The sequence below is a fragment of the Hypanus sabinus genome, chromosome 6, assembly GCF_030144855.1.
Source record: "Hypanus sabinus isolate sHypSab1 chromosome 6, sHypSab1.hap1, whole genome shotgun sequence".
Lineage (NCBI taxonomy): Eukaryota > Metazoa > Chordata > Chondrichthyes > Myliobatiformes > Dasyatidae > Hypanus > Hypanus sabinus.
In genome coordinates, this window is record NC_082711.1 from 29816389 (window position 1) to 29833347 (window position 16959).

Below are 16959 nucleotides of genomic sequence, written 5' to 3' on the forward strand. Positions count from 1 at the left end.
GCTTTGTTAGTCCATGGATTTTTTTTTTATCTTGAAGAATAGTGTGTCTTACTCTCTGACTCCTGATTTCTGAATGGTCCATGAACCTATTACCAATACCTCATTAGTCCTTTTTATTTTGCGCTATCTAACTATTTTGCAGTTTTTAGTAACTTCAAGTCTTTGCACTGTACTTTGCCACCAAACAACAAATGTCACGCCATGTAAAACAGTGACAGTTGTAATGTAATCACTCGAGTCAAGGATGATGTTCTCCTAAGGGATTTTTTATTGGTGGGTCCTCAAGTGGCTGCAGAGGCTGATCCAGGATCCAGATTGTTTCATGGCTGTCTGTGGGAAGGCAAATCTCATACGTACTTTGATAATAAATGTACTTTGAACTTTGAACATATTCTGGTGCAGTGTGGTCAAGAGAAAGTGGGAACTGTGGTTAGTGGTTGGAACTTTTGATTGTTCGGTCTCTCTTTGCACAGCTGCAGCTTGTGCTCTGTGGCACAGCGGAGGTCGACCTCATCTAGCACAGCTGCTGAACCTGAACCTGAGGTACAAACCTAGAATGTGCAGTTCAATATTTTCTACTCAATCTTAGAATGGAAAATCAGATAACTTTCTTACGTGTACTGTGAGTTGCTCTTGCTACTAACATCCGGTGACTTGAGCTTCTGCATCAGTATTCGTGTAATATTAATAAACAGGAGGAAGGTTATCTGTGAATTAAATAAGAAATGACAGATGAACTGCATTCACTCCCAAGGACGTAAAGGTGCTTTTTTTTTGCTTTTTCTAACTTTAAATGTAAAGCATGTTATTTAATACTTCACAGTATTAAGCTTGTACAACAAAATGCTCTGACATTGCTACATTTAACACCCAGCATACATTGAACTCACTTGTACTTCAAACTTGCAATTTAAAAGTTCAAAGTCCAAAAGTTCCAAGTGAATTTATTATCAACGAATGCGAAGGGCACCAAATACTACCCTGCAATTCTTTTTTTGCCGGCATTCACAGTAGAACAAAGAAATACCAGTAGAATCAATGAAACACTACACTCAAAGACTGGCAAGCAACCAGTGTGCAAAAGAAGACAAATGGTGCAAATACAGAAAAAGACAAATAATGATTATAGTAAAAAAATGCTGAAGGAACTCAGCAGGTTAGGCAGCATCGCTGAAAATGAATAAACAGTCCATGTTTCAGGCTGAGATCCTTTATCAGGACTGGAATGGAAGGAGGTAGAAACCAGAATAAGAAGATGGGCAGAGGGGAAGGAACACAAGATACAAGGTGATAGGTGAAGCCAAGTGGGTGGGGAAGGGAAAGTTAAGCACGAAGCTGAGAAGTGACAGTGGAAAATGTAAAGAGCTGGAGAAGAGGTGAGTAGGTGGGAAAAAGCGAGAGAGGAAGGGAACCACGAGGTGGTGATAGGCAGGTGAGGAGAAGGGAAGAGGTAAAGAGGGAACCAGAGTGGGGAATTGAAGGGGGGGGGAATAAAAGAAATCAATGTTCACGCCATCAAGTTGGAGGCTATCTAGGCGGATATGAGATGTTGCTCCTCCAGCCTGAGGGTGGCCTCGTTGTGGCAGTAGAAGAGTACAAGGACCAATGGTCTGCGTCCTTACTACAATCTTTCTACCAATCTGAGGCAAGTTTATAGTAAATGCCATCTCAACACCAGATTGTCACCATGTGCTATATTATACAGTAAATCACAGATGGTGAGAACGTGGTATTGATAATTTTTGTTCAATTTTTAACCTATATTTTAGCACTGGGCCTCAAGATACAATGCCATAAAGACTATATCATTCTGTATTATCCTTAGAACAATCAGTGGCATACAGTGATGCGAACTGAATCAGCCAAAGGTAAGATTGTTTGACTAGATGCGAGAGTTAATTTATGAACTTACTGCGATCGATATCACGATGGCTACTCGGAGTGTTGTCCATGGAATGGGGTGATCATTTGTATCCCAGCATCTAAATACAAAGAAATACGTGCATTTTATAGAAGAATGGTACAACATTTACAATGGAGTTATGCCATTCTGCTCATTATGTATTTGCCAGTCAAGAAAGAGTTACCCAGTCCAGTTCCAATCCTATGCACAGCATCTGCAGCAGGATGCCTTCTGGCCCAATGAGCCCACACTGCCCGATTACACCCAATTAACCTACTAACCCCTACGTCTTTGGAATGTGGGAGGAAGCTGGAGCCCCTGGAAGAAACCCTTGTGGTCATAGGGAGAATGAATAAACTCCTTAAAGACCAGGAGTGGATTCCATTAGTGTCGAGAGTGCTGCTAATGCGCTATGCTATCTGCTGCGCTCTAGCTCTACCAGCCTGACGGGGAGTGAGTTCCCAATCCATCACCCAATGACTGAACGTTTCTCCCCACCTCTCATTCTACAAGTTCATTTATAAATGACCAAGTGCCCCCCTAAAGTTTGACCTCACCCATGAGGCGAAAACAATTCCTTCCTGTTTACTGTATCAAGATCCCTCAGAATTTCTTTCACATCAGACTCAGATCAATCGAAATTTGATTGGGCATGGAATAGAACATAGTCACATTCATAAGTTATTTTGACCTCAATGGGAATAAACTAAGAAGCACACATCAGAGGGTCTACTCACATTTATCTGAACAGAAAGATTAACTTACAAAGTTGAGACTGCCCGGAGTGAATTGCCCTCTTGTTACTTAGGAAAGAACTTCTTATTGGCAAAATCAGGTTATATACTCACATGACTGGTCTTTCTATGCCAACATATGGATAATTAAGCATTACTTTAAAAATGGGTCAGTTCCTGATAAGTATATTTCACATTTGTTACAAAGGTCCACCAAAGGTCAAAGTTCAAAGTAAATTCATTGTCAAAGTATGTGTATGTCAACATATACAATACTGAGATACATTTTCTTGCGGGCATACACAGTAAAACAAAGAAACACAATAAAATCAATGAAAGACCGCACCCAATAGGGCAGATAAACAACAAGACAACAAATTGTGCAAATATAAAAAGAAAAAAAATCATAATAATAAGAAATTTCATGACACAGGCAAGTGATAATAAACCTGATTCTGAATAATTAAACAAAAAATATTGAGAACATGAGATGACGAGCCCTTGAAGCCCATAGGGTGTGGGAACAGTTCAGAGATGGGGTGAGTGAAGTTGAATGAAGTTATCCCCTCTGATTCAAGAGTCTGATGGTTGAAGGGCAATAACCGTTTCTGAACCTGCTGCTGTGGGTCCTGAGGCTCCTGTACCTTCTTCCTGATGGCAGCATCAAGAAGAGGGCCTTGCCTGGATGGTGGAGGTCCCTGATGATGGACGCTGCTTTCTTGTGAAAGGACTCCACATAGATGTGCTCAATAGCAGGGAGGGCTTTACCTGTGATGGACTGTACCATATCCACTTCACTTTGTAGGATATTCTGTTCAAGGGTATTGGTGTTTCCATACCAGCCCATGATGTCAATACACTCTGCACCACACCTCTATAGAAAATTTTCAATGTTTTAAATTACATTCTGAATCTTTGCAAACTTCTAAGGAAGTAGAGGTGCTGGTGTGCTCTTTTTTTGTAATGGCACTTACATACTCGATCCATTATAGATCCTCTGAAATGATAACACCTAGAAATTTAAAGTTGCTGGCCCTCTGCACTTTCTGATCCCCCAATGAAGACTGGCTCATAGACCTTTTCTTTCTTTCCCTCGAAGTCAATAATCAGCTTTAGGTCTTGCTGATGTTGAGTAAGAGAATGTTTTTGTAGCACTACTCAGCCAGGTTTTCAATCTCCCTACTATTTCATCACCACCTTTGATTTGGTCCACGGCACTGGTGTCATCAGCAACCTTAAATGTGGCATTGGAGCTGTGCTTAGACTCTTGGTCATAACTATAAAGCGAATGAAGTGAGGGCTAAGCACACAGCCTTATGGTGCATCTGTACTTTTGGAGATCGTGGAGGAGATGTTGTCAATCCAACCTAACTGGAGTCTGCAAGTGAGGAAATTGAGGATCCCGTTTTACAAGGAGGTACTGAGGCCAAGGTCCTGAAGCTTATTGATCAGTTTTGAAGGGATGATGGTAGTGAATGCCGAGCTGTACTCGATAAAGAGCATCCTGATGTATGCGTCTTTACTGTCCAGATGTTCCAGGGTTGAGTGAAAAGCTAATGAAATGGCATGCACTGTTGAGGCGTTGTGATGGTAGGAAAACTGGAGCAGATCCAAGCCACTTCTCAGGAAGGAGTTGATATGTTTCATCACCTGCCTCTCAAAGCACTTCATCACAGTGGTTGTAAGTGCTACTGGACAATAGTAACTGAGGCAAGTTACCACGTTCTTCTTAGGCACTGGTATAATTCAAGCCTGTCTGAAGCAGGTGGGTACCTCAGAGTGCTGAAGCGAGAGTTAAAGATATTGGTGAACATTCCAGCCATTTGATCTGCACAGGTACTTAGTACTCACTCCATCTGGGACAGATGACTTCCATGGGTTCACCCTCCAGAAGTATACCCTCAGGTCTACTTCAGAGACTGAAGTCACAGGGTCATCAGGGGCTGTGAAGGTGTCTCCATGGTTTGAACATGAAAGCGAGGACAAGAAACTAAAGGGGAAATAAGTTGGATTTACTTAATGCCTTTTGCATCTTAGGACATTCCAGAATGTTTAAACTTCTGGACTACCAGCTAGGATTCTGGACCATTGATCCAGTGAATTGTGTTTGAAGTCTGACATGGTGCTTGGTAATTTAAATTTGAGGAATGAACTAAAAATAAGCATTTAGGAAAAGGCTAGTTTCATTTACTATAACCACAAACCATAAAATTGATATAAAATCCCAACAGATTAAGGAATGGAACACACACAAAATTCTGGAGGAACTCAGCAGCTCAGGCAGCTTCTATGAAAGGAATAAATAGTCAATGTTTTGTGTAGTGACCCTTCTTCAGGATTGGAAAGAAAGAGGGATGGTACCAGAATGAAAAGGTGGGGGGGAGGGGAAGGAGGATAGCTGGAAGGTGATAGCTGAAGCCAATTGGGTGGGAAAGATCAAGGGCTGAAGAAAAAGGAATCTATTAGGAGAAGAGAGTGATATTTATACCATTAGATTTGAGAGTACCAAATGGAAAATAAGATGTTGTTCTTCTACCCTGAGGGTAGCTTCACCTTGGCAAAAGAGGAGGCCATGGACCAATATGTCAGAATCAGAATTAAAATGTTCTTCCGGGTAGGAAATAAGACCTCCTTAGCCTATAATTGACTCCAGGAGTACAAGTGTGGTAGTATAGTAGATTCCAAAATATCTCCTTAGTTCAGGAGCATGTAAGAATGAGAAATCAATACTGGCGTTGCCAGAAACATTTGCATCCCATGAACAAATAAAAATAAAATATTGTTGTGGGATCATAGCTATAGTGCAAGTGGTATTTGCAGCTGGGAAGTGCCATTCACAAAAAAACCAGAAGCACTGCTGAGTCCAGAGGCTGGGATATTGCCTTCAGTCTGGTGACCAAAACAGCTCTCAAAGAAACCAGAAGACACCTCATCTTAGGTGTTAAAAGGGCAAAGACAGCCTAGGCACAGCTCTTGGGGGGTGGGGGGCACCAATGTTGAGGATGATGGGGATGGTGGAGTGACCCCCCCCCCCTTGACACTCTGAACAACGTTTATGCACACTTTGAGGCATGCAACACATCGCCAGCCATCAAAGCTGTCCCAACCACTCCCCTGCCGCCCGGTGTGCAACCACTGTCTGCAACAGCAGCATACATGAGAAGGTGTCCACAGAAAGACATCCCCATAAAGCTGCTGGGCCAGACAATATCGCAGGCTGAGTACTCAGGGAATGCCAGCTCTGTGACATCTTCATGGACATCTTCAACACTCATCCAGGCTGCAGTCCCCACAAGCTTCAAATCAACCACCATCATCACGGCACTGAAGAACCTTACACCTTCAGAACTAAACAACTACCGCCAGTGGCACTGATGCCAATCATCCTGAAGAGTTTTGTATGGCTGATAGTGGCACATATGAAAAACTCCATTCTTGACATATTGGATACTCATCAATATGCTTACCAACAGGACCACTTTACAACAGATGCCATAGCATCTGTCATGTACCTGGCCCTGACACACCTAGAAAATAAGGACACTTACGTGAGAATGCTGTTTCTGCATTCAGTTTGGCATTCAACAGTATTACCCCACAGAGCTTCGAGAACAAACTGCTACTCCTTGGTCCAAATACACTATTGTATGTGTTGGACTTCTTAACAAATAGACCTCGGAAAGCCAGAATGCACAACCACTCCTCCCTTCCCATCATCCTCAAAATTGGTGCACCCCCCCCCCCCCAGGGCTGTGTGCTGAACCCACTGCTGTACACTCTGCTCACACATGGGTGCACGGCCAAACACCCAAGCAATCACATAATCAGGTTCTCTGGTGATACGACTGTGGTGGACCAACAATGATGAGATGGCCTACAAAGCAGACGCGGAGGAGCTCAAGTCCTGGCACCAGGCAAATAGCCTCTTCCTCAATGTCAACAAGACACAGGAGATGGTTATTGACTTCAGGAGAACTTGTGCCACTCATACTCCACTTTAAGTCGGCGACACAACGGAGGAAACTGAAAGCAGTTTCAAACTCCTAGGAGTGCACATCTTCACACAACCTCTCATGGTCTCAGAACACATCCTACACAGTCACCGATGCTTCTGCTTTCTGAGGAGGCTGAAGAGAGCTGGACTTTGCACATCCATACTCACAACATTCTACAGACTGGCAGTAGCGAGTATCCTAATGAGATGCATCACTGCCTGGCATGGAAGCTGCACTGTGGCAGACAGGAAGGCTCTACAACGGGCAGTCCAAACTACCCAACATATCACTGGCACCAGCCTACCCATCATCAAGGACATATATACAGAAAGGTGCTGGAAAGGGAGCAATTAACATCATGAAGGACCCCAGCCACCTTATTCATGGTCTGATTCCCACTCCCACCGTGGATCAGGCTATGTAGCAACTCCGTCAGGACCACCCAAAAACAGTTACTTTCCCCAAGCAGTAAGGCCAGTCAATGCCTCCACCCACTAACTCCACCATTACTTTATTATTTCCTGTCAGTCAGCTATGTGCAGCCTAGCCTCAGTTAAAGACAAACTATGTATATAAGGTATCTTCTGTATTCATATTTATTGTACTCTTAAAATTATTACTGTGTTCTTTATCTTTTGTGGAGCTTTTTCATGTTGCATCAGACCCAGAGTAGCAATCATTTTGTTCTCCTTTACGCTTGTACAGGGAATGAAGCAATCTTGAATCTTGAATAAAATACACACATACTCTGCCTAAAGAGGGTGAAGTTCAATCTCTTGATGTTTAACTACCGTTTCCTTTTGATAGCCACCTTGGTTGTTGGAATCTGCACCAACTTATTATTCCTGTTTCTTTAGATACTTCCCACAGGCCATCTGGCTGATAAACAGCTCTCTCCATGAACCCACCCCAGCACCACCTCTTTATCATTTCCTGTCAGACTCACCTTATGTACAGATACTCCTGTACCTAGTGTCACTTTCTGCATATTCAGATTATGTATATAAGCTAATCTTATGTATTTATATATTTTTGTTGTGTTCTTTATGCTTATTGTCCATGCTGCATCGGATTTGGAGTAAACATCATTTCAGATTGAAGGTTACATAAGCCCCTATTGTATTATCATCATTCTTCCTTATAATCCCCTTAATTTACCAATTTAGCTATTTCCTATTATACAATATGAGCTCTAAAATGGCCTGTTCTCTTGTTGGTTCCTCAATGCAGAGAAGAGACAGGCCATCTCTCAAAAGTTCCATAAGCTGATCCTTCATACCATTCTTGTTCATTTTATTTGCCCTGTCTATGAAACAGATTAAAATCTTCTATCCTTGCTAGATGCACTTCATATTTCCTGATTGATAGTGTGCATTACTATTTCTATTTGGTGACTTATATACAACTCTCACTATTGCTTTCTGAACCTTGCTACTTTTCAACTCCACTTAAACTGATTCTACATTTTGATTTTCCAAGCTAAGACCTTCTTTATTGCCTTTATCTAATCTGTTATTATAAAGAATAGTCCTTGCACTTTTCCATTTGGCCTATCTCATCTAAAAGTACCCTGGGAATTTAATTTCCAACCTTGCAAATTGTCTTTTTAATTATACCCATTTATATTTATGCTATTAATTTGTCTGCCTTGCTATGAACATTGCATGCAGTTAGATAATGAGCCTTTAATTTTTTTCATTTTACTATTGACTTGAAAATATCTGCTCAGATCTTTTTTCTGAAAGACGCTGGTTAAAATGGTTCATTTTGCTTCCGTGCACACTATCTTGTTTTCTGTCTAGAACTTTATAAAAGTTCACATCCTCAGAATCCATTGCTCTCCCGTCACCATCCATCCCTGCCCACATAGACAGACAGACAGACAGACAGACAGACAGACACACACACACACACATCATTTGACACCTTCTTGAGGGCTTCTAGTAGTTTGAGTGCTACAAAAACGATCAAGGATACATGAGGAGAATGTAACTAGACTGGGTCTATGCCCTCTAGATTAATAGAAGATGAAGAGATGAAAAATGCACTGTTTTCTTTACAGGGGTTCATAGTGTGGAGCGAGTGATGACTTCTATCTCCTGCTGGGAAAATATTTCTCAAATTGAACGATTGTGGGGGGGGGGGGGTAGGACCAAATATGTACCAATTACACAGGAATCCCTGATTGTGTATGTAAGCTTTTCAGTTCATAGAAAGAAAACATGGAATTGCTTTTCATAAGTGACACTAATGGTGTAGCTATCTCGTAAAGAAACAAATACTATCTTAACTGAAATGGTTCCAAATGTACTTCAGAGTGACAAATCAAGTGCCATGTAATACAAAAGAGGACTTGTATGGTGAATTGGAACAACTCACAATGTCTGAAATGGTGGAAAGCAACATTGAAAATGTCCCACATTGAAAATGAGGCCAGTTGTTTAGATCTGCTGTACATCTAAAGGAAGTCATCCACATGAATGCCAATTTATGAAAAGGCAACACATCTTAATTTCCAGAAAAAGGATGTATTTCCTCAGCGTGCAAGAATAACACCAAGATAATGAAATAAAGTATTTCTCATGGTGTCGTTTTCCATAGAAACGAAGTTTTCATGGTAAGGAGCCACACACATAAAGGACATTTCTGCACTATTGAAGCCAATGTGTACGATGGGACGTACACTCAGTGGCCATTTTATTAGGTACACCTGTACATCTGCTTGTTACTGCAAATTTCTAATCAGCCAATCGTGTGGCAGCAATACATGATTGCTGATCATGAAAAAGCATGCAGACATGGTCAAGAGGTTTGTTATTGTTCACACTAAACATCAAAATAGGGAAGAAATGTGATCGTAGTGACTTTGGCCATGGAATGATTGTTGGTGCCAGATAGGGTGGTTCGAGTATCTCAGAAAGTGCTCATCTCCAAGGAGTTTTCATACACAAAAATATCTAGAATTTACAGAGAATGGTGCAAAAAACAAAAAAAATTTCCAGTGAGCAGCAGTTCTGTGGGCAAAAACACCTTGTTTATAAGAGAGATCAGAGGAGAATGGCCAGACTGGTTCAATCTGACAGGAATCTAACTCAAATCATGCATTACAACAGTGGTGTGCAGAATGCACGACCCGTTGAACCTTAAAGTGAATAGGTACAGCAGCAGAAAACCTTGCATTATTCACTATTTACTGGTGTGGTTGAGAAAATGGGGAAAACAGTTAAAGAGTCAATGAAATGATAAAACAAATAGGTATTACCGATTAGAAAAGCTTAACAGTAAGATATCAATCAGTAAACTTCTTGCTAACATGCAGCACAATTCCACATTCCACAATTATTCCTGCTGATTTACTAAGGCGTGAAAGATTCAGAGCACAGTTGTAGTTCAGTAAAATATTGTGGAGGTTAGGAGAAAAGGGCAGCTGACAGAGAAAGGAAATTAGGATTCAAGCTATGGAGAGAAGACATTTAAACGATGTGAGCAAGTTTGCATGCTAATGTCGCCTGACGGGTAGCTGGAATGTCAGAATGATAGCTGGAGCCTGTGGTACAAAGGGATGTCATGTGGAAATAGGATATACTTAGAAGTGTTTACTAAATTCCTGCAAGAAATGTGGAAGAAAATATCAAAAACTTATGGAATAATGAGTGCATTTTGAAGTTGATCCTGTAGACACTGTGGAAGAAATTACACAAGGATAACTAAACAGAGTCAAGCAGTTAAACCTTATTCAAGATGTAAACACTATGCTAATGATATGCTCCTTAGGGAATGTCAAAGAAATCTGAGTATGTTATGTCTGTCGTGAGGTGAGTACATGAACCACCGTCTTTGAAAGGAGGAAATATCCTGCAAATACCTGCAAATATCCACCTTGAATTTGGAGATTGGGATAAATCAGTTCTAAACATTCCAGCAGCTTTCCATGACACTTCATGTTTCTCTATATACACTGTATTCAACAAGTCAGTGGAAAGGAATGTCTGAACACCCACTGCTGCACATTACACATTCCAAGTTTTGAGCCAAGCTATAAATTCAAGGTAAATTATATAAATTCCAATGCATCAAACTGAACAGTTTGTTGGACCTGTTACACTCTCTATTCTATTTGCTTTTCGTTCACCTTTTGCCCCCACCCCCCGCAGTCTAGAAGCACATATGTGGTATGTTTTAACCTGTTGGCTAAAGGTAAGGAGCAACACGCAGTCCGCTGACCATCCAGGTTGTAAAACAACCAGTTATGACTTTCCCTCTGGGACCTCAGCTTGTACTGATTTAAGGCAAGAGGCGGAAGTATCCTCTGACCCTAGTTGCTGATGGGTATAAACCCCGAGCTCAGTTCCTTCTAGCAGCTACTTTCTGTTTCATCTCTTCTTCCGTGTCATTATTTCTGGAATTTTGGCTTTTGGTCCACTGACTAGGTACTGCTGTTAGAAATGTTTATATGTTCTATTTGTGACACTGGTTTTCACATTGGCAAAACTGCTTATATTTGGTAACCATTGTTACATCACACCTGCCCCATTTGCTCTTCTCGTGTGATTGCTCCAATGAAAAATGATACCCACTATTACAAACAGTGTATGGTTCCCCTGGGACCATTCCCCTCAGCAACAAGTATATCTCTTTGGATATGGCTGGGATATGACCCACCAGGACCCAGCAATAGCAGACAGGCCGGTGACAGTATGGCCAGCTCTGAGGCTCAGCTGGGAAGAGTAAAGACAGCAGAGCAGTCGTGATAGGAGACTTGATAGTTAGGGGTACAGACAGGAGGTTCTGTGGTTGTGAAAGGAAGCCTCCCAAGCGCTAGGGTCTAGGATGTCTCAGACCACCTGCAGAAGATTCCCAAGAGGGAAGGTGAGCAGTCAGATGTCATGGTGTACATTGGCACCAATGAGACAGGTAGAAAGGGGATAGAGATCTTGCTCAGTGAGTATAAGGTGTTAGGGAAAAGGCAGGAGAACATGTCCTCCAAGGTAGTAATCTCTGCATTACTCCCAGTGCCATGTGCTAGTCAGGGCAGGGATAGGATGATGGTTGAAATTAATGAGTGGCTGAGGAAGTGATGCAGGGGGCAGCGTTTCAGATTTCCGGATCATTAGGATCTCCTCTAGGGAAAGTATGCCCTGTACAAATAGGATGGGTTACACCTGAACCCAAGGGGGGGAGGCTAACATACTAGCTGGCAGGTTTGCCAGAGCTGTTGGGGAGGGTTTAAACTAATTTGGCAGGGGTTGGGAACCAGGGTGAGAGGACTGAGGATGGAGCAGTTGGTATACAAGTCAATGTAGTGTGTAATGAGACAGTGAGGAGGGACGATACAGCAAAATTGCAGTCAGTGGGATGAGGGGTGAAGGGTAACATGGGGCCAAAATCGAAAAAGGTGACGAAATCAGGACTGAAGATCTTATATATCATGCACACAGTGTACGGAATAATGTAGATGATCCTGTAAGAGGAGGGGGTGTAGTGGATCTATTGGTAAAAAACGAAATCAAATCCTTAGAAGGGGGTGACAAAGGATCAAAAGATGTAGAATCCTTGTGGGTAGAGCTAAGAAACTGAAGGGTGTTATATACAGGTCCCCAAACATTAGCCAGAATGTTGAATATAAATTTCAATGGGAAATAGAAAAGGCATGTAATAAGTGCATCATTATGACAATCATGGGAGATTTTATTTAGCATGTTTATTGGGAAAATCGATTGAAACTGGATTCAAAGAGAGGGAATGCCAATGGGGCAGCTTTTTAGAGCAGCTTGCGGTTGAACCCATAAGGGGAAAGGCAATTCTGGGCTGCATGTTGTGTAATGAACCAGATTTGATTATGGAGCTTAAGTTAAAGGAGCCCCTGAAAGGTGGTGATAATATGATAGAACGCACTTTGCTGTTTGAGAAGGAGAAGTTAAAGTCAAACAAATCAGTATTACAGTGGGGTAAAAGGAATTATGGAGTCATGAGAGAGGAGCTGGCCAATGCTGATTGGAAGGGGTCATGAGCAGAGCTGTAGGCAGAACAGCAATGTCAGGAGTTTTCTGGGGCAACTCGGAAGTCACAGGATAGACACATTCCAAAGATGAAGTATTCTAAAGCAAGGATGAGGTAACCATGGATGACAAGGTAAGTCAAAGACACATGAAAGCAAAAGAGAGGGCAGATAACATATCAAAATTTAGTAGGAAGTTAGAGGATAGGGAAGCTTTTAAAAGGCAACAGAAGGTAACTAAAAGAAAGCTGTAAGGTGAGAGAAGATTAAATATGTAGGTACGCTACATAAAAATATTAACGAAGATACCAAAACATTTTTCAGATATGCAAAGAGTAAAAGAGGTGGAAGTGGATATCGGACTGCTGAGAAATGATGCTGGAGGGTTAATAATGGGGACAAAGAAGTGGTAGACAGAAAGTATTTTGTATCGTTCTTCACTGTGGAAGACACCAACAGAATGCAGTATGCCAGAAATTCCAATGTAAGTGGGCAGAAGTGAGTGTAGTTGCAATTACTAAGGAGAAGGAGCTTGGAAAGCTGAAAGGTCTGAAGGCAGATAAGTCACCTCGACTAGATGGACTACACCCCAGAGTTCTGAAGGAGGTTGCTGTAAAAATTGTGGAGATATTGGTAATGATCTTTCAAGAATCACCAGATTCTGGAATGTTTCTGAAGGGCTGGAAATTACAAATGTCACTCCACTCTTTAAGAAAAGAAGGAGGCAGAAGAAAGGAAATTTTAAGCCAATTATCCTGACTTCAGCGGTTGGGAGGATGTTGGAGTCCATTATTAAGTATAAGATTTCAGGATATTTATATGTGCATGATAAAGCAGGCCAAAGTTAGCATTGTTTCCTTAAGGGGAAATCTTGCTTGATATATCTGTTGGAATTCTTTGAGGAAATAATAGGCAGGATAAAGCAAGGAGAGTGCTTGGAAGATGCTTCCTTGGGTTTTCAGAAGGCGTTGACAAGATGCCGCACGTGAGGCTAGTTAACAAGATAAGCGCCCATGCCATTATAGGAAAAATACTGGAAGACTAGCTGATTGGCAGGAGGCAAAGAGTTGGAATAAAGGGGGCCTGTCCTGGTTGACTGCCATTGACAACTGGTGTGCCACTGGGGTTGGTATTGGGATCACTTTTTGTCATGTTATATATCAATGATTTGGATGACAGAATTGGTGGCTTTGTGGTCAAGTTTGCAGATGATACGAAGATAGGTGGGGGGGCAGTTTTGAGGAAGCAGGGAGTCTGCAGAAGGACCTTGATGGGAAAATGAGCAAAGAAGTGGCAGATAGAATATAGAGTCGGGAATTGTATGGTCATGCACTTTGGTAGAAGGAATAAAAGCATGGACTATTTTCTGAATGGTAAGAAAATTCAAGAATCAGAGGTGCAAAGGGAATTGGGAGTCCTTGTGTAGGATTCCCTAAAGGTTAACTTCTAGGTTGAGTCAGTGTTAAGGAAGATAAATGCAATGTTAGCATTCATTTTGAGAGAACTAGAATATAAGAGTAAGGATGTGATGCTATGTCTTAATGAGGCACTGGTCAGACTACATCTGGAGTACTGCGAACTGTTTTGGGCCCCTTATCTTAAAAAAAGATATACTGGCATTGGAGAGAATCTAGAGGAGGTTCACGAGAATGATTTTGGGAATGAAAGAGTTATCATATGAGGACAGGCTCTGGGCCTGTCCTCTCTGGGATTTAGAAGAACCTGAGGGGAGGTCTCATTGAAACCTATCGACTATTGAAAAATCTAGACAGAGTGGATGTGGAGACGATGTTTCCTATCGTTATTGAGTGTAGGACCAGAGGGCATGCCCTCAAAATAGAGAGAGGGTGGTGAATCTGTAGAATTCTCTGCCACAGACTTTGTGGATGGAAAGTCATTGGGTATATTTAAAGCAGAGGTTGATAGGATATTGGTTAGTCAGGGCATCAGGGTTTACAGGGAGGAGGCAGGTGAATGCAGTTGAGAGGGATAATAAATCGGCCATGATGGAATGGTGGTGCAGACTCAATGGACCGAGTGGCCTAATTCTGCTCCTGTGTCTCATGGTCTTATTACCACTGCAGATGGCATTTTGCCAACTAATGAAAGTGGAAGTTAATCCAGCACATAGGATTAGTCTCTATCTGAACAAACAGCAACATAGAAACATCAGTTTAACACCTAATAAAATTTTTAAAAGTGTTCATTTCTAACTTAAGAGACAGAAATGTCCTATTATGGTACCAGCCTAGCAGCAGCCCCTCTGTACCTGGTATCTGACAAGCTGGAGTGAGATTGCCAACTAGTTCTGTTATTCTGCCTTACTATTTTAACTTTAGCCATCAACTGCTCCATTTGTAGCCAGTTAGATCTTTTGCTGTTATACTGAGCCCATTATGCTGAGTAACATTCACATAGCAAAGGATCATCTCTTTGCTAAGGCTCAGCAGTGCTTAAACTGATGAGAAAAGCTGGTTGTATTCAATCTCTATGGTGCTCTCTGAGTGACCCTGTCAATATCTGTCTTCAGAAAGATCAGCATATTATTTCCATCAATTCTTACTACCCTGACACTGACCTCATTTCTAACTCTGGGTCTAGTAGTTGATGGACGGCCACATAGCCTTTAGAAGTAATGGGCCATGAGTTTGTTTTAGCTTAATTCATGTTGTCTTTTATTTACTGGATTGATGGGATTTTATCAATTAACTAATGGAAAAGAAACAAAGCTGAAGGAAAGCATGAGGAAAGACACTTCATTTCTCAAATACTCAGTTTACAGCTTTTGGAACTTAACATTGAGCTCAACAACTTAGGAGAGAATTGCTGCTGCTATTTCATGTTAATTATTCTGTTTCAATCACGAGAGTTTCTCTGGACCCATCTTTCATTTCTTTTCTTGTCCCTTACCACCCATTTCCAAACATCCTCATTATGGGTATTTCCTCTCACCCACTTCCTGCCATTTATTATCGATGCACCATAGAAAGCACCCTACCAGGGTGCATAACAACACACACAAAATGCTAGAGCAACTCATCAGGTCAGGCAGCATCTACAGAAAGGAATGAAGAGTTGACCATCCCAATGAAGGCTCTCTGCCTGAATCGCCAACTCTTTATTCCTTTCCATAGATGGTGCCAAACCTGCTGAGTTCCTCCAACAACTTGTGTGTGTTGCACTGGATTTCCAGCATCTGCAGAATCCCTTGTGCTTAGAACACACAACACCTTTGAATGGCAACTGCTCTGTACTTGACTGCAAGAAACTGCACAGAGTGGTGGGCACCCTTCAGCATATTACAGAAATCAACCTCCCCTCAATGTACTCCATGAGACCATAAGGCATAGGAGCAAAATTAGGCTATTTAGCCCATCAGGTCTGCTCCACCATTTCATCATGGCTCATCCATTTCCCTTTCAGCCCCAGACCCTTGCCTTCTCCCCTTAGGGATATTGGACCATGGGAGAGGTTCCATGACTGGAAAAGTGGTTTCACTGAAGGTGAGAAGTGCACAAGAACATAAATGGTTGAGAAGTGTAGGTAGAAACATTGTTTCCAATAGCGGTTGGCTCGAAGAATTTAAAGACCGTAAGATAAAGGAGCAGAATTAGGCCATTTGGCCCATTGAGTCTGCTCCACCATCTTAGCTGATCTATCATCTCTCTCAGATCCAATCTCCTGCCTTCTCCGTTATTCATGCCTGGAATAATCAAGAATCTACCATCCTCTGCCTTACATATACCCAGTGACTTGGCCTCCACGGCTGCCTGGGGCAATGAATTCCACAGATTCACCACTCTCTGGGTAAAGATGTTCTTCCTCATCTCCACTCTAAGAGGTGGCCCCCTATTTTGAGGCTGTGTTTTCTGTTCTTAAACTTCCCTACCACAGGAAACATTCTTTCCATATCCACTCTATCGAGGCCCTTCAATTTTTGATAGTTTTCAACGAGGTCACTTCTCATTCTTCTGAATTCCAGTGAGTACAGGCCAGAGCCGTCAAATGCTTCTCATGTGACAGTCTTTCAATCCTGGAATCATTTTCGTGAACCTCCTTTGAACCCTCTCGAATGCCAGCACATCCTTTCTTAGGTAAGGGGCCCAAAACTGTTCACAATACTCCAAGTGAGGCCTCACCAGTGCTTAAAGAGCCTCGACATTACATCCTTGCTTTTATATTCTAGTCCTCTTAAAATGAATGCTGACATTGCATTTGCCTTCTTTACCACTGACTAAAGCTGCAATTTAATCTTTAGGGAATCCTGCACAAGACCTCCAAGTGCCTTTGCTTCTCAGATTTTTGAATTTTCTCTCCATTCAGAAAATA

At 41.9% G+C, this 16959-nt stretch overlaps 1 protein-coding gene across 5 annotated transcripts in view; it reads right to left on the bottom strand.

The window, feature by feature from the left end:
* vipr2 (vasoactive intestinal peptide receptor 2) overlaps positions 1–16959 on the bottom strand; it is a 149095-nt gene that overhangs the window by 11925 nt on the left and 120211 nt on the right. For all 5 annotated transcript variants that reach the window (XM_059971891.1, XM_059971890.1, XM_059971893.1 and 2 more), the window contains 2 exons: positions 1913–1982; positions 616–707 (listed from right to left, as the gene is read on the bottom strand). In XM_059971891.1, coding sequence (XP_059827874.1) covers positions 616–707; positions 1913–1982 — 162 coding nt within the window. The remainder of the gene's footprint in view (positions 1–615; positions 708–1912; positions 1983–16959) is intronic.